This window comes from Podarcis melisellensis, assembly GCF_964234715.1.
Source record: "Podarcis melisellensis genome assembly, chromosome: 7".
In the NCBI taxonomy this organism is placed as follows: Eukaryota; Metazoa; Chordata; class Lepidosauria; order Squamata; family Lacertidae; genus Podarcis; species Podarcis melisellensis.
This window is the reverse complement of record NC_138539.1, coordinates 87,374,395-87,401,964: the sequence shown is the minus strand read 5'-3', so window position 1 is coordinate 87,401,964 and position 27,570 is coordinate 87,374,395. Positions and strand designations below refer to the sequence as shown.

Genomic DNA, 27,570 nt, shown 5'->3' with positions numbered 1-27,570 from the left:
GCACCAGATTCAGGCGCTCTTGGTGGAAACTGAATTTCTAGATCCATTTCAATTGGGTTTTTTTGCCTGGTTTTGGCACAGAAACTGTTCTGGTCACCCTGTATGTTGACCTTTGCTGGGAGAGAGACAGGAGAAATATGTCCTTGTTTATTCTTCTTAATCTCTTAGCAACTTTCAATACTATCGACTTCTGGAGCAGTTGTCTGTGTTGAGGGTAGGTGGCACCACTTTGCAGTGGTTCCAGTCCTGCTTGGATGGTGGTTCTCAGAGGGTGATGCTTGGGGAGTGCTCTGCAGCCCCGTGGAACCGTCAATGTGGAGTTCCTCAGGGCTCGATTTTATCCCCTCTGCTGTTTACATGAAACCGCTGAGAGGGGTCATTTGGAGTTTCAGAGTACGTTGTCAGCAATATGCTGATGACACAGCTCTACTTCACCTTAGCATCTGCAGGTGAGGCAGTGGGTGTGCTGGACCGTTTTCTTGCCTCAGTAATGGACCAGATGAGAGCCAACAAGCTGAAGCTCAGTCCAGATAAGACTTAAGGCACTGGTCTGGATGGATGGGAGGTTGCCTGCTCTTGATGGGGTTATACTGCCTCTGAAGGAGCAGGTGAGCAGCTTGGGGTACTCCTGGATCCTTTGCTGTCGCTTGAGCCTCAGGTGGCCTCAGTGGTGCTGATTGCCTTCCATCCGCTTCGGCTGGTGGCCCAGCTGTGCCCCTGTCTGGACAGGGATAGCCTAACTTCTGTTGTCTGTGCTCTGGAAACCTCTAGGTTGGAATACTGAAATGCGTTATACGTAGGACTGCCTCTGAAGACAGTTAAGAAACTTCAGAATTTGGTGCAGAATTTGGCAGCCAGGTTGCTTACAGGTGCAAGACAGTGTGAGCATATACTGATCCTGGCCTGACTACACTGGCTGCCAATTAGCTTCCAGACCCAATTCAGAGTGCTGGTTTTGACCTATAAAGCCTTAAACAGCTCAGGACTGCAATACCTCAAGGACCAACTCACCTCATATAAACCAACCCGGAGCCTGCAATCATCATCTGAGCCCTTCTTTGTGTGCCTCCTCTGTGAGAAGTCTAGAGGGTGGCAACACAAAAATGGGCCTTTTCCGCAGTGGCTCCCCATTTGTAGAAGGCTCTCCCCAGAGAGGTCCATCTGGTGCCTTCATTATATGTCTTTAGGCACCAGGCAAAAACATTCCTCTTCAACCAGGCCTTTGACTGATATTCTACACATAGCTGTCAACGTTTCCCTTTTTTAAAAAAGGGAAATTCCCTTATTCCGAATAGGGTTCCTCGCAAGAAAAGGAAAAAGTTGATAGCTAGGATTCTACAGTTTTTTAAATGTGTTTGTGAGAGGAGGGGTTTTTGTTTTAACTACTTATTTTGTTCTTCTATCTTGTATTTTTATCTTGTGAACTGCCTTGAGATGAAGGGCAGTATATAAATTTAATAAATAAATTATTATTATTAATAATTTAATTTCTGTACTACCCTTCAGCCGAGGAGCACAGGCCTATTTACAATATAAAAAGTACACTTAATAGATGCAAACAATACAGATCTTTTAGAAGCCGTGTGAACTGCTTTTCAGTACAGGAAACTTTGACATTTTAAATCTGAGCCATTAATATGAAACCATATACTTTTCCATATGTAACAGTTCTGATGTAACTTTTTTCTTGGCTGCTGATGCATTTGTAAACATATTAACAATAGTGAATCTTGTAGAAATATGTATGCTTCCAAAGCCTTCCCTTTCTGTCAAACTATTTTAAAAAGAGATATTTTGCTATCCTAGCAGAGCTATAGATTCTGCCCTGTCTGGAGCATAGTGATTCTAATGAAGTACTTAATCCTGTTGAAATGGGGAGGACAATAAGCCATTAACTGCTCAACTGATTTCAATGGGCCTTAAATGGACTGCCATCTACATTATGTACAATATTAGGTTCCATATGCCTATCACACCAGTTTCTTAAGATTTCCTAGTGTTTAAAATAATTGTGATATTTTAGTCTTGACTAATCTAGGGTATAATTAGAACATGTTTTGGAAGTGCCTACAATAGTTCCATATGTGTAGAGCTGAGTAGATCTGGGACCTGCTAATATCTGGCTTGGAGATCCCTTGGGTTTCCACAGAGATTGATAATATATAAATGTAACAAATAAAACAGGGAGAATGAGAGAACGTTTTCTTGTCTGGACCTGAGCTTGAAAATGTATGACTCGAAACTCTTTTCATCTCTTGCCTAGAAAACTAAGGAAATTGTATTTTCTATCCTTGACAGGCAAGTAGGCAGAGTTTTAAAGGACCCTTCCCCTAGCAACACTCTGCAGTCAACGCCAATTGAACAGTTTCAGCTGCAGAGAGGCGGACGCTGTCTTTCAGGAGCAAAAAGGTACTTTGGTGGCATTCAAAAGTTCTGCATTGGAATTGAAGAGGATTTATGAATAGGCTGTAGATGAGGCTGTGGGTGGAATCAATGAGGGTTTAGAACTTCAGGGAGTATGGATTACAGGGGATTATGTATCACTGTCGGAACTGAGCTGAAGAGAGGAAGAAAATAGAATCCATGTGAGGAAGTGTTGGGGAAAGGGCTTGTAAACTTCCAAGGCTGCTGGAATTGTTGGAGGGAATGTCATTTTTTAAAATAACTAAAGGAAAAGATAGTGACTCAACAAGTACAAGATATATAATAACAGGGATTTTTTTAAAAAAACAACAAAAACCTTTCCATGACTTTCAGCACACATGGAGCTTCCTCATTAGTGTTTTCAGAGCTGTAGGGTAAAATATGTGGTATATCTCCAGTTCTAAAGCATGCATAGCAGTTAAAAGGCATAGTAACCATTCAGTTTGTCAGTAGTACACATATTCTCAAGGGGGGCTTTTTAAAAGTTTGGCAGTTAATGTGTGAATTACAGTAGCATTATCTGAAGAGCTATTAGCCTAAGTTAAACAAAAATTCACATGCCCAGAACACACATCTAACAAGGCCCAGAATATCCGCAAGAATATCACTTAACTATCCTGAGATACCTGTCTAGTTATCAAAATGACATACTATAATATTTGGTTAAAGGTAAAGGACTCCTGGACAGTTAAGTCCAGTCAGAGGCGACTATGGGGTGCAGCGCTCATCTTGCTTTTCAGGCCGAGTATATTATAATACTACCTAAATCTCTTAAACTTAAAAGCAGGAAGCCCTCAAAACATTTATAATTTTTGTCATTTAGGTCAAAAAAGCTCTCTGTCCCAGCATCTGTTGTTTCTCGAATAATGGGAAGAGGTGGGTGCAACATCACAGCAATCCAGGATGTCACTGGTGCTCATATTGATGTGGACAAACAAAAAGATAAAAATGGAGAGAGAATGATCACAATAAGGTAGAGTGCCTAAAATCTAATGTTTAAAGCTCATGTTTTTCAATTGGATTTAAGTTGTACTGAACTGAGGCTTGTGTTCTAAAGATGATCCTGCCTTCTCTATTTCAGGGGTGGAACAGAATCAACAAGATATGCAGTGCAACTTATTAATGCCCTTATTCAAGATCCTGCCAAGGAACTGGAAGATTTAATTCCTAAAACTCATATAAGAACACCGGCTTCCAGCACCAAGTCAGTCCATACAAATTTTTCATCTGGCGTCAGTACTGCTTCAGCTTCAAACAAAAACTCATTTCCCCTTGGAGCTCCATCTCTTGTCACCTCTCAGTCATCAACGCTGTCTACCTTCCAGTCTGCTAACAAATTAAGCAAGAATGTCCCTGCAAACGTGCGCTCTTCTTTCCCAGTCTCTCTTCCCTTAGCTTATTCCCACCCTCACTTTGCCATATTGGCTGCCCAAACTATGCAACAAATTCGTCACCCTCGCTTACCAATGGCCCAATTTGGAGGAACATTTTCAACCTCTCCAAACACTTGGGGACCATTCCCAGTGAGGCCAGTTAACCCAGGCAGCACAAATAGCTCTCCAAAGCATAACAGTTCAAGTCGCGTAGTTAACCAGAATGGCAATATTTTGCAGCCTGAATCCACGGGTTTAGCTCCCACTTGTCCTGGTACTGTCTCTTCAGTAGTTGCATCCTCTCAGCCACTCTGTGTTACAAGTAACCGGACTCCATCATCGGTCAGGAAACAGTTGTTCGCTTGCGTTCCTAAAACAAGTACCATGACGACAGCGATCTCAACTGTGACAACTACATGTAGCACACTGCCTTCAGCTTCTCCTGCACCTGAAAACACTGGGCATGTTCCCACTACATTTCTACCCGCTAGTGTTCCACAGGCACAGCAGTCTTCACTTAAAACAGATGCTGTTTCTTCTGCCCCAGTACCCAAAGAAAAGGCATCAACACCAGAACAATCTGTTGGAAACGCATGTGTGCCATCATCGGTTGCTGCTAGCAGCAATATCTCATCTGGCAGCACTTCAGGAGTCATAGAAACGTGCACATCTAGCAGTCCTGCACCTCCAAACAACGCGCAAGATGAAACACTGCCGACCAATATGTCTGACTTAAGTCCTCCCATATCTATGCCTTTTTCTTCCAGTTCAGAACCTACTCCATTAAGCTTAGCTTCACCTAGATCGGTTGCTACGGATAATCAGGACAATGGTACCTTACCTCAGTTAGCTGTACCAGCACCCCGTGTCTCTCACAGAATGCAACCTAGAAATTCATTTTATTCAATGGTACCAAATGCAAACATACATCAGGAACCTCAGTCCATTTTCGTTACAAATGCAGTACCTTTGACACCTTCGCAAGGGCCACCACCCACAGTTCAGCTGTCATCGCCCATGAACGTTATGAACGGTTCTCAGATGCATATTAACCCAGCAAACAAATCCTTGCCTCCTACATTTGGCCCAGCAACACTCTTCAATCACTTTAGCAGTCTTTTTGATAGCAACCAGGTGCCAGCTAACCAGGGATGGGGAGACTGCCCACTGTCCACACGAGGAGCAGCAGACCAACCTTACACTGTCCAGTCTACGTTTTTGGGTAACTCTGTGATGGGGCACATGGAAAATGTGCATCCTGATAACTCCAAGGCTCCAGGGTTCCGGCCTCCTTCCCAGAGAGTTTCAACTAGTCCTGTAGGTGAGTTGCTATGTTCTGCATGGAAAGGGAGATAATTCTTCATGGCCTCTTGATAGCAATTGAAAAGCTTCCCCAAACTTTAAAATTGTTTCTGTGATCCTGAACCAGAGGAATACTGAAAACAAGAATTGTGTTGGGTCTTTGATTATTTTTACTCAGTTGATATTTTCTTCATAATGTGACTTAATATAACCAAGAGATGGGGGAATTGGTTTGACTCTGTAGAATGAACGTTGGCACACAATATTGGTTCAGGTAACTTCTGTGAAATGATGGGGAAAACAGAACATCCTAAAGAAAAATTCTGGCCCATATAGATGATGGGGACTTTTTGTTTAATCCTTCACATACCCTCATACCAGTCCCTCCCCTTTCCTGTGTTTTTCTTCCTCTAAGACAAGATAATGTGATTCATTGATAAGTTAGCCTTTTTCTTTACTCCATAACAAAATGGAACCAAAAGTTGCATTTTAGGAAAATGTTTCTCAGCATTCCACCTATTAAAGCTTTGCTCTGCTTTTTTATTTTTGAACTCTTGTCAGAACCATAATGAGATAAAAATAAGTTGCATAATTAAATAGGAAATGGAAGGATGGCCATTCCCTCTGTTGCTGATTGGTGGTGTTGACCAGTTTTAATTGCAGTCAATACAAGCCACACTCTTTGATTATGTTATGCTTGCACTAAGGTTTTGCATTGTGCTTTATACTTAGCAGATGATAATTCCTCTTCAGTCAGCTCTGAGATTTCTTACATTCTCAAACTTGAATTCCAGTAGGGTTCAGTTAAAAAAAAACCCCACTCTGAATCTTTGCTGATGTGGTTTACATATATTTATCTTTGACACATTGATGTAATGATGCCTTTCTAAGCCTCAGTCCCGATAGTACTAACCTTTACAGAGACCATAGTTGGTAAAATAAGATTAAGAAGGATTTTACTCAACTTGCTGCTGTTCATAGTTTAAACCAAGTTCTGCATTGCATGGGCACTATATCCTTGTGACCTGTTTATGTGAATTCCATTGTGAGAAAATTATGTGTGTACTAATGGACATAAAGGAGACTCGTGGGATGTTAATTTAGAAGCCTTTCAACCATCCACTATGTGGTGGCATTTAAAGAACAAGCAAACCAGAATAGTGACCCTCAGTTATCCCACAGTCATTCTGGGGATGAAGTGAGGCCCTGTAAGAGCTCTTAAAATACACCACGCAGTAGATGCAACAAACCACATAGAGAGAGGTAAAGTGGAAAAGCACCTATATTCAGCCATCTGGGGAGGCGTTCTTGCTAGTTTAGAACCTAAATATGCAAGCAAGATTGCTTAGTCAACCATGAGAAAATGGTCTTGAGCAGCAGACTATCCCATTATTGGCTTTTGCTGCAAAAGAGGAGCAAAATCTTTTCATTGAGTCTACAGAAGGGATGGGGAACCTGTTCCAGATGTATTTTAATTTATCTCAGCAAATGTGGCCAGTGGGCAGAGATTATGGGAACTGGATTCCCAACAACATCAAGTTAACCACTCCTGGTCTACATCATCTAAAAAGGTGGTTTTGAACTGAATTCTATGCTGGTTGTGTTTTCTTCCCTGATGTTTTAAAAAATGTTTAATGCCTGCAGTAAGAGTGACAGTTTAATGTTGTGAAATGCTCAAATCAAGCCAGGCTGGTATTAGTTTGACTCAGTCTGAAAATGTTTGCACTGCAAAACTATACAGGTAACAATGCCATTTTGAGATTACTGTATATTCTGGGCATTTGACCAATATGGCAATAACAAATAATTTCCCCTATCTTGGCTTAACTATTTATGCCAACTCAACTATGCACAGAACATCTATAAATATTCTCCTTAATTTTAGGTAGGATTGTGAAAAGCAGTTCATGCTAGAAGCAAGTAATATTTAAAACACAGGATGTAATTAATTATTATATGGGCAGGCTAGAAAAATCCCAAATGTAACCCAGCCCTATTTAATGATAGAAATCAAGATAAATGAGAATCTGTTTATCCTACAGACCTCATCAGATTATGATGGGAGGGTTTCTGTAATTCGTAGTATAACTGGGTAACAAGTAGGGTCTTTGGAGTTATTTTCTCAGACATAATCATATTAATTGTAGACTTACCTTCTCTAGATCCATCCAGCAGCTCCTCAAACTCCTCTTCAGCGCCTATGGCTGGTTTTTCAGCAAACATTCAAGGAGCACGGGTTTATCTTCAAGGGCCAGCACCTGTTGGGACCCCCAGCTTTAACAGACAGCATTTTTCACCACACCCTTGGACAAGTGCTACAAATTCATGTAGGAGTTTTGGGGGTCTGTCTAATTCAACTCTTCAGTCTGTTGGTATTGACCTTTTTGCTGGCTGTATGATTCTAACACATAAATTTGTTTTCAGCATTAATTAAAGAAATTGAGGCAATTTGAAAAGATGAAATTACTGAACTGCTTAAAAGGGGCCAAATTAGACATAACATGCAGTCACATGAAGGTTCCCCTTCCTTTTCAGAGAGTTTGAGTAGAAGAATTGATGGAGTGAGGGTTGCTTGACTTTTCCCATCTGGCTTTCCCTACACACAAATCTGTCACAATTACTTTTCTCTCTGTTGGAAGGAAGATAAAAATACCCTTCCCATTTCATTCTTTACCCACTCAAATTTGCAGCTCCCTATGACCACTGCTGGTCTTAAAAACAATTTAAAGGAAACATGCATGCAGTTGCACATTTGCTTTAGTTTAGACCCAATACTTTTAAACTGCCTGCCCCTCTCTCTCTCTCTCTCTCTCTCTCTCTCTCTCTCTCTCTCTCTCTCTCTCTCTCTCTGATCCCAGACAAGTTCAGAATATCTGAATGTAAATAAGTGATGCTTAAGTCATGTTATAGATTCAGCTAGAGTTGGTCTATATAGGATGCTTGCTGAATGAGATCAGCTCTTGATAATTTTGTTTGTTCAGAAGTGATTTGGAGGAGGCTGCAATTATATGCCACAAGGAAGCTGCTGGCTGGCTGCCTTTGGGTTATTTCTCCCCTTATCTCTCTCTTTAGTGGCTTATTTATCCTAGACATTGGTGTATGGAGATGGGGAAATCAGTTGAGTGCTTGTTAACAGAACACCACGTAGTCCAGTCTGTTTCATAGATCAGTCATGGAGAAAACGTCCCCTATAGTTATTTTTAAGCTTAGTAAATAAACTAGAGAGCAATTGGCTCCTATGTCAGTCAGGGACAAAGAACAATAAATCTGGCAGATAGCTCTGAAGTATAAAAGTTTAAAGAGCCTAGATAACTTAGGCAGGGTGACCCAGTTTTTTGTTGAGGCTGATGATTAGAGACATTTGTGGAAGGGAGGGAGACCCTTTTGGCCAACAAGTCAGATCTTAATCTCACTGCACTCCATGGGCTGCCTTTGGCAGGTGAGCAATCCCAGCCATTGTCCAATAAGAAGTGGTCTGCTTTGCCAATGCATTCCCTGAATTATGTTCTCAAACAGCTCCTTGATGGATGTACAGTTTTGAAGACATAAGCTAATAATAAACTATATAATGAAGCACCATGTTATAACCTAATTTAAGATGCATTAAAATTCAAAACACAGTTTTCATCTATTTTAAAATACTGATACTTTACCAAAAAAAAATGTTTTTAGTATTTAAATCCCGCTGATTACAGTAGAAGTGTACTTTTGCTGAAGCATTGAGAATTTCATCTCTAGTGGAAACTTCCTAGAGCAGCAGTTAAGGTAACTCAGCATTTCATGTGTGATAAAGCAAGAGAACTGTTTTTTCATCAGGTGAATCTCCTATTCCATCAGTTTCCTCGGGATCATCCTCGCCCCTTTCAGCTGCTTCTGCACCTTCTTCTCTGGGTCAGCCAAAATCAGGGAGCACAGCACAAGATCGAAAGGTGCCACCGCCTATTGGAACAGAAAGACTTGCTAGGATTCGTCAAGGAGGTTCTGTCACACCTACCCCCTTGGGAACCAACTTTGCAGCTCCTGTCGGACACAGTGGTATCTGGTCATTTGGTGTTAACAATGTTTCAGGTGAGTATCTCAAAGGAAATGATTGTAAGAGTTAAAGGAAACAGTAATTTGCAAATACAGGATAAAGGTTCCCAGCCGCTTTTAACTAAATAAATCCTAAAGAGTCCATTGTTTAGACAGAAATTATTTAAACATCTTTAGTACTTTAAACATGTATTCCTGCACATTGTGCTTTTCCTACTTTGTGCAAGAGTGGAAATCTTCCATGCAGGAATTTAATAATGCCAGTAGTAGCCCTGAATAGAAGAGTGTTTCTGAGAATAGCCAGGAAGGTGGCTAAAGAAGTGGAGCTGCAGGAAAATAAGTCTATACAGGGATACAGAACTGTTGCATGGCAGAAAGTTCAGAGAAAGGGGAGTGGGAAAAGTGGCTGATGGTGAGCCTTGTGCAGCATGAAAGGAATGAAGACACATGAGTAGAGAGAGCTCCAAAGCGAATCTTCAAGTCAGTGCAATGCTTCCCATGGAGTCAGTGTAGGAAACTGGAAAGGGGTGATCGGTATGGAGGAGACACAATGGTTTAGAAGAGGCATTCAGAGCAATTGAAGATAGCAGTTAACAGGAAGGAAGATCTTTCGATAAGTAATTTTCAGTAAATTGGATATGGAAGACCATTGTATAGGGCGTATAGAGGCTAGATGAGAACCTGGAGATACCAAAACGGGAGTGGCGCCAGGGTGTGACAACTTCTAGGATATGGGAAGAAGGGGGGGGGAATACGTGCCTTTGATGTGCAGGGATCAGACCCCAAATAAGGGAGGTACTGGCAAAAAGGGAACCCTATGAAAATGGCTGGAGTTTTAATTCCTGATTTTTTTACTGCAGCATTTTCTATTTCTGAAGAGGCAAGTCCTTTTGAATTTCAAATAGTAGTTTGTATCTTGGGGAGTAGGTATTGCTGCAGTGAATCAGTAAGTGAAGTTTCAGCTACTACTAAGTAGTTCTGTTGTGCAGGTATGTCCTGCTAGCACCATGTTTGGCTTGAGACACTGGCAGGACATTGTACAAGAGGATGTTGGTGAGGAGGGAAAGGGACAACGTACCCTTAAATGGCAGAGCAATTGTTTTGCATGGAGGTAGTCCCAGGTTGAATCCCTGGAATCCCCAGTTAGAAGGATGACACAGAACTATCTGCTGCTAGTTACAGATAATACTTGGGCTAGATGGGCAAACAGTTTGTTATGATAAAGCAGTTTCTCATGTTCCTAAACCTCAGGCCACAGCAATCTCAGGAGGGTGGCAGATAAACTTTGTTAAAGGACACAGTCATTAATCTTGGAGAATGAGGACTGAGAACTAGTCCTTGGATTTGCCATGGGAAGGTCACTGCCCTTGAAGAGCAGTGTGTGTAGAGTTGGGTGGGCTCTTCCTGCAGCAAGAAGGAGCTTTTCTAACTTTTGGGTAATAAGAGAGATAAAATTTGATTAATACGAGAGATTTTTCTGATCCCTAAACAAGTGCTTCGTTATCTTTCTAGAAGGCATGTCAGGTTGGTCTCAGCCTGTCATGGGAAATCATCCAGTTCATCAGCAGCTGTCGGACCCTGGCACCTTTTCCCAACATCAGCCGATGGAGAGAGATGACTCTGGAATAGTGGCGCCCTCAAATATTTTCCAGCAGCCTATGCCGAACAGCTTTGTAGATTTCTCTAAAGTACGCTTTCAAAAGTTTCTCTCTCACACTTGCGCACAGTCATACTATGCACAGAGCTCCACACAGTTGCTTCAAATCAAACTAAATCATACAGCTGTAGGAACATTCTTAGAATTTGTACTCTCAATGGAAGCTGTTTGTGAACATTGGGAGCTTCTCAGCTTCCAGTCCTTCCAGAATAGCATCACTTCTGTTTGTCTGGGGTGTCTAATAGGCAATTTGTGCTAATTGGGGATAACATTCTGCATTGCTTGCCGTTTTGTGTATTAATATGTATTGTTGTGTATCTCCGCTTGTTCCACTTGCCAACCTTGCCTACCTGCCAAACCCCTTCTCCCCGCCCCCCCCCCCACACACCTGGCCATTCCCTCATTCCTTTACACCTCACTCACCCCTTGCCTATCTCCTTACAGCTCGCCCCAAGTCCCACCCCCTTTTAAAGGAGGGGAGAGATGCTTCAATTTTCTCTGAAGTGTCTTCCTTCTGTTAAACTTTGGTGCAGCTGCATTTAGCAAAGAGAGGGAGGTGCTTCACAGAGCAATTTGCTTGCACAGCTGCCTACCTGCTGTTCTGTTGTCACACTGGAGTTGGTGTGCCCAGCTATTGGCAGCCATGTGAACTGCCAGGTGACAACAGCCTTACATTTTGTTGTGTATAGGAAAGAAGAGCCTGTTACACAGTAATGAGTTACTCCTGAGTATCAAGGATTGTATATGTACTGTGGAGAGGAAGACTTTCCAAACTACTGGTTTATGGGTGGAATTCCAATCATTCTGTTTGCACAAGTATTCCAGCTTGCCTGATTGAACAGACCTCCCAACACTGTTCAGGAGGTTTTTCCTGACCCCCTCAAGCCAGTTGGGGGGGGGAGCCCCATTTCCCAAGCAGAAGTCCTTGTGCAGGGTTTCTGTTGGTGGGGACTGTTAGGTGAATCCCACCCTATTTGCTTATAAATTGTCTAGGAACTGTATAGAGGATTAAAAGAACCTTAATAATTAACAGCCATGTTATACTTATACCAAAATTAGCACCAAAACCCAAATAGAAAACCAGCACAATCAAATACAATATATAGCATATAACTATAGCAGCCATTAAATATGTTTAGTACATTAAAGCATCAACCACATCGCAGAGACTTAAAGGCAGATCTTAAAGTCTTGTAGAACAGAAAAATATTAACATGAAATTGAAAAGATGACACAAGACAGGCTTCACTGGGAAGAACATTCTATAATTGGAGTCCGCCCAATAGAAATGGCCCTCATGTCTACTCTGAGCTTTAGTTGAGTGTGTACTTATGGGCATTCTGGAGCCCACAGGCACAGTGTTGGTCACCCCTACCTTACAGTACAGTAGGTAAATGTGCTGTTAGGCATGAAGGTCTGTTAGGTCCAATATCCCAATTGGTTAGTCTATGCTCGGGAGCCTCTTAGAGGTGGTGTAGAATTCTTGCAGATAATATCTGCATAACAGTAGCATTGTACTCATTAGTTACTACAAATAAAATTGCTACTGATCTGTAAACCTGTTTCTCTGCTACCATTTTCTGTAAATTGCCATGTCTCTCCTTAGGGCCTTCCAATTTCCATGTATGGAGGCACTATTATACCGTCTCATCCTCAGCTAGCTGATGGACCAGGTGGGCCTCTCTTCAATGGACTGCATACTCCAGATCCAGCATGGAATCCCATGATAAAGGTTGTCCAAAATTCAACAGAATGTACCGATGCTCAGCAGGTGCAGTAATTAATGCTTTTTGTACTATTAAATTTTCAAACATCTGCCTTAAATAATATAATTGAATTTTTGTAAGAGTACTAGGAGTGTCTTCATTCTTCCATCCTAATGTTACATTTTCCTTAAGTGTACTTCAAAATGGAGTCTTGGTGGGATAGCTGATCATTAAATCTGGGTGTTGGGGCCAAGCTTTAGTCAGCTAGAACTTGGTTTTTTGCAGTACTTGATTTTGTAGGTCTTTGTATAGTGGTGATGGAACCATACTCTGAAATTAACTATTTTGTGATGTTTCTCCTCCTGTAGATTTGGCCTGGCACCTGGGCGCCTCACATTGGAAACATGCACCTCAAATACGTCAACTGATTTAGGAGGGCCTACCTTTTTCTTTCCTTTTCTTTTTTTTAAGCCTTGTTTGGAGAAACATATGACCTTGGAAGAACTTGGGAATTTTTTTAATGTGCCTAACTAAGCAATTTTTCTGCGGGCTATAACAAGAGAAACTTGTTTGCCCATTGTGTAAGAACAAAATGAGTTACCTATTCAACTGATTCTGTTCTCCAGTTAGTTTAGCCATTTTGAACTCAAAATCGGATGAACCTAGTGCTTTTGGCTAAACACTACTGAATGCTACTTGTATGCAGCAGAGAACTAGATGAGTACATGATTTCAACCTTTTAGGGTGATAAATACATGTATAATTGTTTACATACTTAAAAGTAAAAACGTTGAGTAAATTTCATGTCGTATAGTGGCTCTACTTTATGTAGCCTGTATTAATGTGAAATATTTACCTGAATATTCAATAAAAAGATGAACATTATAAGTTTTGTGTAATGATTTTAATGAAATACCAGTTGCAAGATTGTACCATTGGATTGGTACTGTCAGTACTTAATTTTAAGATCGTTAATAGATTCCCAGCACTTTTAGAAAACTGTTGTACTATATACAACACTGTTTCCAGTACTATTATCTGTTCTCGTATTTGATAGAAAGTCAGAGAAATCTAGAATATGGTTGAATCACTGGACGGCCATGGTAGCTGCCTCCTCAGCACTGTAGCCAAGGGTAGCTTTATTCAGCGGACACAGTCTACCAGGTTAAAGTAGGTACTCAGAAATCTAACACAGAACAAACCAACCAAAGAATCACCAGCAGGTGTTAAGAGTACATATAACAACACATCAAGCTCCTTCACTTAAGTAACAGATTCATATTTAAGTACACATTCCATACCAACCTAAGGTATCTATACCCAACATACACCTCAGAACTAAAATTAAATTATCTTTAAACATGGAAAATTCTTCTCTGACTTCAACTCTCAAAAATGGACTTGCAGAGTTACGAGATGCTATGCCAAAGCCATGTTTCTTCCTTGGGAAGTAGGTGACTTTACTGTGCTGGTGCCCTAAGTCATATTTCATAGCGATGCTCTAAAACTGGCTACTTTAATATGAAACCTCAACATCAGTTAATTAACTTGTCACACAGTTTGTCGTATTTCTGGATTTGGAAGAGCTTGCCGTGCAGAAGCAGAAATACTAAGTTGTGTTTGGCTGGAGTGCACAGAAGAAGGCTAATTTGTTTCTAACACAACGGGGCTTGCCAGCAGGCCACACACTCATCTCCTTCACAGTGTGGCCCAGTAGTGAAACTAGTTGCTGACTAGGGAAAAGGCAGCTCATCACCTAAATAGTGCAAGGCTGCACATAATACACTGGTGCACTTAGTCTTTTGGTAACCAATGGTGAGTATGATGCAGGACTCTGTGTATAATAATCAAATTTATTGTGGGCAGATACAATCAGTAAGTTCTCCAAATGCTCAGGATGTAGAGAAGAATTGGGAATCTGTAATTCTATGTAGCAGTTCAATTGCCAAGCTCCCCCAGTGAGCTTAATACTTGAAAGGGGTTTTGAACTAAGATCTTCCTGTTCAGATCCTACCCCCTAGAGCATCGGTAGGGAACCTTTTTGGCCTGGCAGGCCATATCTGTGTAACTTCCCTACCCCGTGGCCAACTTTAACAGATGGGCAGAGCCCACCCACCTGCCAAAGTTAACCCACAGGAAATTAACCCAGCTGGGTGAAGTCAGCTGATGGACAAGTAGACATGGTTTGATGGGGTTTTTGTTAATCCAAATACTGCAATATGTAAAGTGAATTGAGAGTAGATTCCCGTTTATAGAAGTGTGATCTCAACTGCCAAATCTGGTCACCTTGTGACATCAAAGTTCCAAGATACAGCAGTAGCTTTTTGCACATTGTTCCAGCCTGCCTGAACACACAAAATTCCCAGGTGAAGAAAGAGTCTTACTATTTTGCAGGGTTTGAACGTTACATTCAACAGGTGTAAATTTTGAGGAAGAGATGTTTACCTGTCCTTTACAAGTGCAAAACACATAAGAAAATAGTAATTTAGGGTTTTTTTAAATCTCCACTGCACCCAAATTCCTGGGTTGGAAGCAAGTCTGGCTTCCTTCATTTCTGGTACACATGACTAGGAATGTAGCCTGTACAAACTCAGCTGGGAGTGTACCCTGTGGAATGTATGTTATTAGGACAAAGACTAGCCTCTGGTGGCAGCAAGAGCAGCACATCTCTTCCCTTTGTGAGAGTTTTGTTAAAGAGTGATTAAATGGAGGACATGGATGTTTTTCACCAGCCTTAGGAGCAAGATTTTGACACACACTTCTCATTTTCAGTGTTGTACCATGTGCATTTGTTAGTGTCTGTTTGGTTGCATTATTCTGATAGTCTGTCCAAGTTGTGTTTGTCGAGCAGCTCGTCTAGCACCACCTGGGGGTGGTGGAGGGAATTCCACTACAATGCTGTTAGTGAATCTTTATGGTATCAAGGGGGAAAAAAACAATCCTTAAAGCTAACAGTGACATAATTGTTTGGTACAAATTGCAAAATGACCTTAATCAAGGGCTTTCACCTCAGTCTTTTATAACCAACAACCCACTGCTAATGAATGAATCTCCACACTATACATAATTTTATAAAACACTATCCTATGCTCCAAACATAGTCTTTCCTGGTAGGAAAGGTATTCCAGTTCCCCATTCATTTTTATTACCCTACGATACCTTGTGATGGGCTTGTCAGAATTGTGCAAAGTATTCCAAGTGTGTCTGCACTGCAACTACATATTAGGACATTACCGTACTGACAGTTGTATTTTAGTCCTCTTCCTTATAATCAAAGCTACCCCATATATCCAACATTAGCCGGAAGTATGACTAATTTTGGATGTTACCAAGTATCTCTCGGATGGGGAGACTATTTTTTTATTCATGAAAGAAGATAGAGTACAGAAAAGAAAAACACAGCTAATAGCCTTGGAATGCATTAGGACAATTCACAAATTACAAATCATATCCATAAATTAAAATATTGAAGTCAGAAGGATTCTACAGCATCAGAGTATCGATCAGAGTTCACAACTATATCCCTGTATCTCGGTATTTAGAGATCTTCTGAAGAAAAACTTTTAATATCAATATTGTGTGGTGCTGGTAACAAGTTCTGGACGTTGGTGTATTGTATTAGGATTATGTGGCTGTTGCATGAAGAATTTTTTTTCCCAAACGGGGTGGGGGGGGAGTTATTTAAGTCTCTGCTTAATCCAAGCTGATAATTCAATTTCTCTGATATGGCCATACTTGGTCATATATTTTTCTTTGCTTACACCTAGATAGTTTCAATATCTTGATATTCGCATTCTTGCAGTTGTAAGTATCTTATTTGTAAATATCTTTCTATGGGCCTGGGGGCCATCCCCAAAGAGCCACGGTGGGGATTGGCTATAAGTTTTGTTTTGTGATCAGATTTCTGCAAACACAACTTCCCAAAATTCTGCTGCCCAACACTCCTTCCAGATGAGCATATGTCTGCCTTTTACTTTCTTGTATCTCCAGCATCACAGAGAGATTGTTGCTGTTGTAAGATAGAGCTGCAGGTGTGCAGTACCATCACAAGGCCATTTTTAACAGGGCCTCTTGGGTGTGGGCTGAGATCAAGGGAATGGAGACTGAAAACCAAATGTTTCCCTAATCTGAGGTGTCTATTGTGCTAACTTTTCCCAACACCCTTTTAACACCTGAGTCTAGCCCAGCCAATAGCCTACAATGTATGAATTTGGGAAACATGCCGTGGCATGTGGGTATTGTGGGTAAAAACCATTTGCTCAAAGGCAGCCAAGTACCTTTTTCACTGCAGCAGCATATGTTGTTGGCCTTTCTTGAGTAGACCTAACAGTCACATTAATTTCAGTGGGTCTACTCTGAGTAAAATTTATTTGACTACTACCCAAAGATGGTTTTAAAACCATTAAAATTGAAATTAATCATGCTAATAGATTAAAACTAAATACCAGTACACAAACAAGAGCCAATCAAATGTAATGCTGCCAAAAGCTAAAGCATTTTTAAGTGGTACCTAAAATTTATCTTTGGGAAGGACCATAGCTCAATGGTAGAACATATGTTCTGCATGCAGAAGGTCCATGTTTTGCCTCCAGCAGTTCTACATAAGGCTGAGAAAGCTGTTTGAACCCTGGAGAACTCCCTGACTGTTGGTATAGAGTCTACATTGAGAAACTACAGGTGGTGGACTAAAGTTTGAGACGCACTGAAGAAAAAATCCCTTCTGTGGCCACCCACCTTTCCTGTAGGGTCTTTTAATATATGGGTATGCTTGTATTTTTATTCTACGTAAAGTATGAGTCCTTATATTTAAAACAAACTACACAAGGATTCTAGCAGTTTATTATTTTTTATGCACAATTTTGACCAAGCTCCCCAGCTTTCTCCTCTCAGCCCTGAGGCAGATTAGAGCTAGTGAAGGAGCCCAAGGTCACCCAGTGAGCTTTATGGCTAGTCCAGTGCTCCATGTTTGCCCTACACTGACTTGCAGTTTGACTCCTTTGGACACTATATTTGTAGAGCAAACTGCCTCTAGTAGGTAAGAAACCAAGGCAGGGCAGCTGAATCTAAAACATTGGGAAGTAAATCACTGAATACAATTGCTATTGTTTTTCACTGTTGGTGTTGCAGTGTTGGGAGGTGCTTCTTGGAACACTTGAGATAAGAGGAGCAAAATCATAGGGCAACCCTTGGTCACAACTCCATGGGTTAGTCTGGAGAGAGCTAAACCATAAGTCTGGGTTCAGACAACACACTAAGCCAAACTATGGCTTAGCTCAGCATGGCAGAAGAGCAAAGTGGCTGCTGTCTCTTCTAGAACCCACGTGCTCATACTAAGCCATGGTTTGGTTTAGCATAATGTGTGAATCATGCCAACATGTAGACTGTTGGCAATGGCCAGTACAGCCTAGATGGAGGATGCAGACTTGACACCTTGTTTCTGAGGTGTCATTGGCTTCTAGCTGCTGTTATGCTTGTGTACAGCAAGACATTTAAGAGGCCCATTTGCAGCCAACAGCTGGAAGCTGGGAACTCGTTTAATATGTGTATTATACAAGTTAAGATACAAGACTTTTTTCTAAGAATTAGCAAAATTAAGGTAACATAAGCCTTAACTTATAGATGCTGTCACTGAGCTGTCGTAGCTCAGTCGGTAGAGCGTGAGATGCTTAATCTCAGGGTTCTGGGTTTGAACCCCATGTGAGATAAAGGGGAAATTAAGTATAATGTTACCTTGAAACTGTGTACACAGTATTCCAATTTTTAAAAAAATAAAAAACCACAAAAACTTAGATGCTGTCAGCCAATCAGAAGGATCATTGCTGAATAACAGTAACTCCCCACCCAAAGGTTAATGGAATGTTACTAATTGAATTACTATAGTAACCTTCAATAGTTGCCACAATGGAAAAATTACTTCCAGAATTAAACTGCAGTCTTTAAGACTGAAAGAAGCAGGATGCACAGCAACTGTTGTCATCATATTCTCCACGCTGCCCCAAGGGCATGTGGAAAGAACGTCACAGTGGGAACTGGTTGAATGGAAGCCAGTAGAGGGTTACAGTAAAAAAATTATAGCAGCACAATATCCTCTCTACAATGAAGACATTGCAGTAAAAAAATGGTTCCTTTAAAATAAAATAGAAATAGCATCTATCCCAGGGGTCAGCAAACTTTTTCAGCAGGGGGCCGGTCCGCTGTCCCTCAGTCCTTGTGGGGGGCCAGACTATATTTTTTTGGTGGGGAGGAACGAATTCCTGTGCCCCACAAATAACCCAGAGATGCATTTTAAATAAAAGGACACATTTTGCTCATGTAAAAACATGCTGATTCCCGGACCGTCTGTGGGCCCGATTTAGAAGGCAATTGGGCCAGATCCGACCCCCAGGTCTTAGTTTGCCTACCCATGATCTATCCCCTCATTTTGGTTGAATTGCTGAGGACGGAGATGCAATTGCTGGGAAACATGAGACCTCACTTTTGTACAGTCTACGTTTTCCTAGAAAGATTTGAATGAAAAATACAAGGTACATGCAACCGGATCTGTGTGTGTGTGGGGGGGTGCATTTCAGGTCATCATGTGCAGTGGAGCATGCACAAGCCCACGCCTCCCCATTCCACCCCCTTTTCCAGCCACTTCTGGGTTGCCGCAATGCGCATGCGTGCAGTCACATGTAAATCGGTCGTTGCCTGTAAATGAAGACCAGGAACCTTATCCAGACTGAAATGAACTCCAGAGCAGCAGTAGCTGTAAGTGCAAGCTCTTAGTTTCAGTGCCACATGTATCAGTCTGGACTTTCATTGTACACTGGCATTACAATTGCATCACCAAGTCACTTCCTTCCATTTTGTACCAAGTCCAGAAAGGGCTGGCTGTTTTTAACCACAGTCACCAATTTCAAATAGCTACACAGAATTCTCCAGCTTACTTGAGAGATTCTCCTTAAGCTTTGAGCTTTGGTCAGATTGGCAAAAATTAACTTGAGTAGGTCACCAATGCTCAGGAGATAAAACACCTTCCTCTGCTGCTTAGGAAATCAGTCCCCTGCAGGCCCAGTCTTATACTGCCAACTCCTTGGACTTGCCCTAATCTTACTGGCATTCTGGTTCCAAAGAGGTTTCAACTTTTTGCTCGTAATCTTCTGTGGCCAGATCTTCTGTATGCAAGTTTCTTGTTTCTGCAATGAGCCTTTTCACTCCTACCATCCACTGGCTCACTTCAGTGACGTGGTCCACAATTAGTGAGCGATGGATCTCATCAGCTGCATCCCAGTGCTGCTGCTTGAGCTCTGAAAGTAAAAAGAAAGCATCTCAGAACTGCAAAAGGTAATGAAAAAGTAGCCCAATTCAACTGCTTCCCCTGACCCTAGCTCCTAAGTCACTAAAGAATTAAGGAATGCAGATGTTTGTGGCTCCACAGGCCACACACATGGACTGCATGCTAATCCTACTGCAGCAGTAGTTCTGCTATAGGGATTATTTAAGGTGGCCAGAGGCTGTAAGATAAGGGTTTACAATGAGGAATGTTGCCGCAGAGCATTGAACCTTGTCCTTGCTGCTTACCTTGTGTCAGAATCTTCATTCCCTTTCTCACTGGGGCAGAGAGTTTCCCTTGTACCCACATCTGCTGCAGGATCCCTAAGCGCTTGCTGATGTCATCACAAACCTGTTTCTGAAAAATGCAATTCTTATTAGGAAGCACATCTCGCAAAGGTTATGTTTATAACTTCTCACCACAGTCTTCTTGGTCCTCTTAAGACAAAAGGGAATGGCAAAACCCTCATTAGCTTTGAGCTCACAAAAAAGCAAAACCTGGGTAAAGCTGTCCGCCTGCCTTCATTTTCATCCTACCAGTTTTATAATTTCACTCTAATCTCTGCTAAAGCAATAGCTATACCTAAGATTTGTCACTGCAGACATCGTGCCAAACCATAGTTCAATATGATGTCCTAGTTAAACCATCTATTTTCAGAGTCTGGCACAGTCTCTAGCTCACTGAGGATGCCATCTTTTCAACACTGCCTGACACATTAATCAAGCCCTCATTGCAAGAAGTCCACAACAACAGAGCTCCAATTTTATATAATATCTAGACCTGGTGGAATTCCAGTTACAGAAAGTCAAAACCATTTAATGTTAGATGCTACACTGAGATGTGATCCACAGTAATGCAAGAGATAGAAGCCTCACTCTATATATTTCTAATGATTAGCACCTCAATTCTTTAGGTATTTGGCTTACATGCACATAGAGGTGGCTGGAAAACTGCAAGCATCTTGCTATCTCATCCTTTTACTTCCCTTTCCCCAGAATGTCTCCAAAATCTGGGGATCATTTTGCCTGTGTTTTTGTTTGCTATGTCTTATGTTGTTGTTGTTTTTGGGGGGGGGTTGCTTGCTATCTTTCTCTTCTTTTTCGTCTTTCTGTAGTTACTGGGAGTGTTATGCCATTTGTTTATTAGAAGATGTTTTGTCTGGGGTTTTTGCTACCTACTTGCTTGGGGCATGAGTTGTGGGGGAAGGCGGCCAGCTTTTTTTTAAAAAAAAAGTGCTTTTTTTGAGGTGCCAGTTTTTTCTTCTGTGAAATGGTGCCCATTACACCTTCTTAGATTTCCAAATGTGCCCCCACACCCTCTGCTCTAGCTGATCAACTAATCACTTAAGTACAACGAAGCAGACCACAACTGCTCATAAAGAGGCAAAAGAACTTTCTTCCCTCCAAAGTAAAATGGGGAAATCCTGAAAAGGCAGCAATTCTACTTACGGGTACAGATCTCCTGCAATTGGCCAGAGCCTCATTCAAGGGGGCAAGAACATCCTCCACATGGCAATCCTCTCCAGCCTCAGTGGCGGGTTGGTTTGTGGCATCTACCCTCATAGAGCGGCCTGGCAAACCAGGAGGAGGCAAGCCCACCGGTGGCGGTGGAACAGCTGACGACGCTGCTGAGCAGGTAGCACTTTCTGGACCAGGTGCTAAAAATACAAGTCAGGAGAAAGACACAATCAAGCATACAACCAGTGTATAGAGAAAATCGAATTCTGGGTCTCAGAATCAGGCAAGCAAAGCAAAGCAAAGCTACACCCCTTAGATAGAAACCAAGACTTTTATGTCATTTGCCCAGTATTGTGGAACGCTCTGTCAACAGATGTTCAGCAGACACCTTCTGTTTCAACTTTTAAGCATCTGATGAAAACTTCTCTATTCCATCAGGCTTATGCAGGGAATTAAGAAGACAGCTTTCCACAATAGTTAGCTGATTCCAACTTTGTATTTTTTTGTTGTATGTTTTTATGTACAATTGTTGTACACAGCTTTCATTTCTTTTTAAGAATAGCAGTATACAAATATTTGTGTAAGTAAATAAATAAATTTGATTCAGCTATGTAGTTCCCACCCTCAGAATTTCTGCACACACTTCCTTAGAACACACATCACACAAAAACCCAACCACCTGATCAAAACCAAATAGCTCTCAGAGGATGACCAGTTTTTCTGAAGAATATCTATTGATCCCTTTAAAAATTGGGCTGAATGAAGCACTTTCATGTTGAGAGTTTCACAGAATATTTTTAAATAGATATATCTGATGGGAAACCACTAGCAGAAAGAGTGCAATTCTGAGGTGGGTCCAGGAATTGCATCAGTAATCCTTAAGCAGGTCACAACTTTCTCCAAGAAGAAAGGGGTGGGGCCTCCGGTCTGGGAATGGAGCTGTGAGGGACGTCCTTCTGATCGCTCCGACTAAATACTTGGAAAGCAGCTCTGTGCTGCCAAAAGATTAATGTCAAATGGTAAATGAACTTTCTACTATCTCTTTACAACTTAAGATGTCTACCAACAAGAGAGCTGCTGAAAGAAAAAAAGCGGCAGAAACCAACACTGAAAAAAATATGGCTGATGAAAAAAAAAAAGCTGACTCAAAGGCTACTGAGCATTAACAGGCAGATGCAAACACATCTACTTTACAAAATATCCTGGCCCAGCTTCAAACCCTAAACCATATTAAAGACTTTAATGAGTTCTGGCGAACTGTGAAGGCAGACTGGACTCGTCTGAGAAATTTTCACAGGCCTCTCACAGCACTTTTCATTGTGGGAACCCATAGTCACACTTGTGATGTTCATAAAGAAAAATTCCTGTGTGACTCTTGCTGTGTGCCTGTCAATCTCTGGAACTGACTTTTATTTCTGTTTTACGTTATGATCTTCAAGCCCATCTTGGAATTAGGAAATGCTACAAGTTATTGATAAGCATGGCCTTCCTTTGGACATTCTGAGTTTGGACATCTCGCCACATGAAATCTCATATTTTAAAGCATGATTTTTGTGCTGATTGCGCTTCTGCTTGTCTGTCCAAATTTGCCCCTTGGTATGCCAAATTGGGGACACGGGTGGCGCTGTGGGTTAAACCACAGAGCCTAGGACTTGCCAATCAGAAGGTCGGCAGTTTGAATCCCCGCGACAGGGTGAGCTCCTGTTGCTCGGTCCCTGCTCCTGCCAACCTAGCAGTTCGAAAGCATGTCAAAGTGCAAGTAGATAAATAGGTACCGCTCTGGCGGGAAGTTAAACAGCGTTTCCGTGCGCTGCTCTGGTTCGCCAGAAGCGGCTTAGTCATGCTGGCCACATGACCCGGAAGCTGTACGCTGGCTCTCTCGGCCAATAAAGCGAGATGAGCCCCGCAACCCCAGAGTTGGCCACAACTGGACCTGATGGTCAGGGGTCCCTTTACCTTTACCTATGCCAAACTATCCATTTAGACTCCTTGCCCTCACTATGTAACCAGCATCACAAATATTAAACAGAGAAAAGCCTTTACAGCTCTGCAGTTCCAGCCTATGTGTTCTGCCATAGTATAGTTGAAGGACACTATTGCTGGATCACTTATGAAGAGAGTTTGCCCACATGGAGGAAATCTGCCTCAAGACTTACTGGCTGCCCAGTCTATGAGAATTAAGAGCAGCTTTGTTCAACAAGTTAAATCTCACAGTTGGGAGATCGACTGGGTATTTGAATAACATTTTATTAGAATACAAATAAAAAACAGCCAGCTTTGCCTTTAGAGTGGCAATTTTAGGGAGACGTTTGTGGGGGTGACAAGTTGAGGTCTTCAGGGGAGCAAGCGCTTATCCTCACATAATGTCTGGTTTTAATAATAAAGCTAACTGTTTAATGTATTTCATTCTGTTTTATGTATTTTGCCCTTTGTAATAGCTTCAGCTCTTTGCATGTTTCTTATGGGTACAATTTTGTTTTTTAAAAACTAATAATGCAAGCAAGACTTCTGAGCAGCAGCCCTTCCTTCTACAGAAGGCCCTGTGGCTTGGAGTGAAGTTGGCTGCAGGAGGAAGAGAGAGGGAGGGAGGGAGGGAGGGAGGGAGGGAGAGAAAGAGAGAGAGAGAGAGAAAGGAAGGAGGGAGGGAGGGAGGGAGGGAGGGAGGGAGGGAGGGAGAGAAGGAAGGAAGGAAGGAAGGAAGGAAGGAAGGAAGGAAGGAAGGAAGGAAGGAAGGAAGGAAGGAAGGAAGGAAGGAAGGAAGGAAGGAAGGAAGGAAGGAAGGAAGGAAGGAAGGAAGGAAAAAAAAAGGAAAGAAGGAAGGAAGGAAGGAAGGAAGGAAGGAAGGAAGGAAGGAAGGAAGGAAGGAAGGAAGGAAGGAAGGAAGGAAGGAAGGAAGGAAGGAAGGAAGGAAAGAAAGAAAGAAAGAAAGAAAGAAAGAAAGAAAGAAAGAAAGAAAGAAAGAAAGAAAGAAAGAAAGAAAGAAAAGGGAGGGAGGGAGGGAGGGAGAGCCTCTGGAGGTGGGCTCTGCGTTCCTGGCAGGCGTGGGGATCTTGACCCATCTCAGCACAGGAAGAGATGGACAGTCCAAGAGGCTCCTGCAGGGGTCACATTCAGAGAGCCGCTTGCAGGGGCTGTTTGCTGGTTTGTTTACAAATTCCATGAAACAAATAGATGGATGACTGAATAAGTGAACGTATCGCGACGGAGAGGGCTAATCCGCCAGCGAAGCGGATTTGGGTGGGAACCTTGATTTTATAGTCCCGAGTTTGGTTTGGTTTCTACGCTTTCCCTGTTAACAAAACAATAAGAAGGGAGGGAGGAAAGAAAGAAGGAAAATCAATCTCCGCGTCTCCTCACCTGGCCCGTGAGGAGGGGGCGGCGGCGGCGGTGCTGCTCCGGGAGCCGCTGCCGGGCGTCGCGTCAGGATCCCCCGCTTGCCGCCGCCGCCGCCGCCTCCTGCCGCCCCGGAAGCCTGGAGCTGCTGCAGGCCGTACGAGAACTGAGGCGGGTCGTTCCAGCCGCGCTCCCGGTTCCCTGGAAAGGAAAGCGAGACGTCAAGGCCGCCCCTCCGCCGGCAGCCCGCCCCTCCGCCGCCCCCTCGCCCCTCCGCCGCCCCCTCGCCCCTCCGGCGCCCCCTCACCCGGCTTCACGTAGAGCTCCGCCATGGCCTTCCCGGCGCGTGACGTGGCGGGCCGGATCCGGAGGGAAGGGCGAAGGACACCAGGCCCGCATGCGCGGAGGAGGCGGCCCTGGGTCGGGGCCGGGCGGCGCTTGGCAGGTGTCGGGCGGAGCCCGGGAGCCCGGCCGGGAGGGCGTGGGGTTGGCCGGCCTCGCCCGCCCCGCGCCCTTCTCCTGCGGCCCAGTGCCAGCCAGGGGGGCACGCTCAGAAGGTGAGCCGCCGAGGGAAAGGTTGCTGCGTAACTCAAAGGGAATACTTAGAAAAATAAAAATGTATATACACATTTAATTAAAACAATAATAACAAGTCGGTGGGTTCCCGCCGTTGCTGTGCAGAAAAGCAGCACCTTTTTAATAACCATGTTAACAACAACAACAATAATAAATGTATAAAAGAAAGACAAGAAATGTCTCTGGGCAGAGAAAAGAAAGTGAAGGAAGGTGAGGACAGGTGACCTCACCTAGGCCCGAAGTCACCCTTTTACCAAAGCAGGCTCAAAGCTTCTCAGAGCTTTTCAAAATCATTTTCTCAGCAGCGAAGCATCAGAAACATTCCGCTCTGCTGTAACAAAGGTAGAGAACAGTCCATTGTTTCTCAGGCCTTTCTCATGCCTTCTGGCCTTGCTAAAGAACCACATTGCAACTTGTTTTCTGTCCGGGAACCAGGCCAGAACAAGAGATTGAAACATATCTGAACACTCTGAAACCCTTTTCCTGGGAAGGGCACCAAGAGTCCCAATAGTCCCAAGACAGCTTTCTGTTCATGTTCAGAGGGACTCCTGAGGGAGGAGAAAGGAGGAGGGAACTGGAAATGGGTATATATGCTTGTGCACATGACTGTGAATTTCGTGCATGCTTTTTTTGTGACTTATCACACTTGCTCCTTCTACCAGTTCATGAATGGAAGAAATAAAAGCCTTTTCTCCGAAACTATTCCTCGAGTGTCTGTTGACTCCCACTTCCCTTTCCCAGGCACAATATTTTTCCCACCCGAGGGCAAAGCCTCATAAGGCTACAAAAGGACTTTTTCAGGCAGCGCTGGGTCAGAACTGCGGAACTCACTCCCTCCGGAGGCTGCGGAGACCAACTCGGGCAGCTTTAAGCCAGGATCAGAGCAGTTCGTGGAGGAGGAGGAATTTTTATTATTTCGGTCACAGACCAGTTCCAGCCACATACAATATCAAGGAAGTCATAAAACACAATAGGGATACATTTGAATTTGCAATTAGGTGTAACAGAGACAATGCAGGTATAGCAACAGTTTAAAAACATAAATGCTTGCTGGAAACCGCAGGAGGGGAGAGTTGCTCTTGGGCTCTGGTCCCGCTTGCCGGCTTCCCAGAACTGGCCCTGGCGCTGGCCCTCATCAGCTGTATGCCAAAGAAGGGCCTCCGCTTATGATTGCAGGGTCCAGGTCAGTTCATAGGGAGGAAGCAGGCCTTGAGGTAGTATGATCCTGAGCCATTTAAGACTTTATAGGGCAAAGCCAGCACCTTGAATTGGGCCCAGAAACTAATTGGCAGCTAGTGTAGTTGGGCCAGGATCAGTGTAATATGCTTAAAATGTTGCACCAGCTGGAGTTTCTGAACCATCTTCCAAGACAGCCTCCTTATAACACATTGCCGTAACCTAACTAGAGGGATATAGATGGCAAAAGTTTTCATCTTTGGTTTGCCCTTTTTGGCAATCACTGCAGCTCACGCATGACTAGTTCTGCATTTTATTAGCTTCATCTTGGAGCATCCTGGCAATCATACCAGCAGGACATGTGACTCTTTTTTCATGCTAGTTGTCAATCAATGCTGCTGTCATTATGATATTTCCCATATTAAGTGACCTTGCTATCTTTACCATAATCCTCCTTATGTGTTGTAGCTAGAGATAGGCATTGCATCTCAGTCACTGTGTGGATTATATGACATTTGTTTGCCTGCCTGTTTATATGATATAATAAAACAAAAAATTGTATTGTATTTCCTACACATACTCCACTTGGCTAATAACCCTGGTGATAGCTCTGTTCTTTCTCCATGATTGATGGCGGTGACGCTTCTGAATACCAGTTGCTTGAAACCACAGGACAGTAGAGTGCGGTTATGCTCAGGTCTTTTGGGCTCCCCGCAAGGCATCTGGTTGGCCACTGTGAGAATAGGTTGCTGGGCTAGATGGGCCCCTGGCTTGATCCAGCAGGCTCTCCTTACGGTTCCCCCACAGCATTGCACATGCATTGCTGTGAATGTGGACGGGATCCATTCCAGAGCCCCGTTCGCATCATGAACAGAATGCAACCCAGTCTGTGCATCTGCGCATGCGCGGGTCACGATTCGTCGTGTCTGTGCATGTGTGTGACATCATTCTGAGCGTCTGCGCATGCGCGAGCGGCAAAACCTGGAAGTAACCCATTCCATTGCTTCTGGGTCGCCGCAGGACGCAGCCTGAAAAGATTCAACCTGAAGCAAACGTATGACTGTACAGAGTTTTTGTTTTATTGCATGCCAATGTCTGCACAGCTAATGGTCTGTTGCATCTTTGCCTTTTCGTTTCATAAAAGTGCACAGCCCAAGGCCCAGTATTTCCATAAGCCCTTTGGGTTAAGTCATTTTAACAGCTTTGTCTAAAATTAATCCAG

General features: G+C 42.9%; 2 protein-coding genes across 11 annotated transcripts in view; one reads left to right on the top strand and one right to left on the bottom strand.

Moving 5' to 3' along the window:
• The window catches only part of LOC309373475 (ankyrin repeat and KH domain-containing protein 1-like), an 86,978-nt gene extending 73,596 nt beyond the window's left edge, over window positions 1-13,382 (top strand). For 3 of the 10 annotated variants that reach the window (XM_081917681.1, XM_081917676.1, XM_081917677.1), the window contains 8 exons: window positions 2,299-2,409; window positions 3,248-3,397; window positions 3,506-5,118; window positions 7,262-7,471; window positions 8,916-9,167; window positions 10,644-10,819; window positions 12,395-12,559; window positions 12,863-13,382. In XM_081917681.1, the coding sequence (XP_081773807.1) occupies window positions 2,299-2,409; window positions 3,248-3,397; window positions 3,506-5,118; window positions 7,262-7,471; window positions 8,916-9,167; window positions 10,644-10,819; window positions 12,395-12,559; window positions 12,863-12,922 (2,737 nt within the window). In that variant the 3' untranslated portion in view covers window positions 12,923-13,382. The remainder of the gene's footprint in view (window positions 1-2,298; window positions 2,410-3,247; window positions 3,398-3,505; window positions 5,119-7,261; window positions 7,472-8,915; window positions 9,168-10,643; window positions 10,820-12,394; window positions 12,560-12,862) is intronic. The other 7 variants (XM_081917684.1, XM_081917683.1, XM_081917680.1 and 4 more) reach the window with 7 other exon arrangements.
• A 5,800-nt stretch (window positions 13,383-19,182) lies between these two features.
• SRA1 (steroid receptor RNA activator 1) lies at window positions 19,183-24,964 on the bottom strand. Its single transcript, XM_081917923.1, has 5 exons — window positions 24,904-24,964; window positions 24,621-24,797; window positions 21,255-21,463; window positions 20,055-20,163; window positions 19,183-19,780 (listed from the first exon to the last, which is right to left on the bottom strand). Exons 1-5 carry the CDS (start codon window positions 24,926-24,928, stop codon window positions 19,584-19,586), a joined length of 717 nt encoding a protein of 238 aa, XP_081774049.1. The 5' UTR covers window positions 24,929-24,964; the 3' UTR covers window positions 19,183-19,583.
• Window positions 24,965-27,570: the final 2,606 nt, after the last annotated feature.

Bases quoted from the DNA above. Each gene is read 5' to 3' on its own strand.
- SRA1 (XM_081917923.1), bottom strand. From the start codon at position 24,928: ATGGCGGAGCTCTACGTGAAGCCGG. The intron at 24,798-24,903 runs GTGAGGGGGCGC...TTTCCTTTCCAG, and splicing joins GGAGCTCTACGTGAAGCCGG to GGAACCGGGAGCGCGGCTGG. The intron at 19,781-20,054 runs GTAAGCAGCAAG...TTTTACTTTCAG, and splicing joins AATGAAGATTCTGACACAAG to AGCTCAAGCAGCAGCACTGG.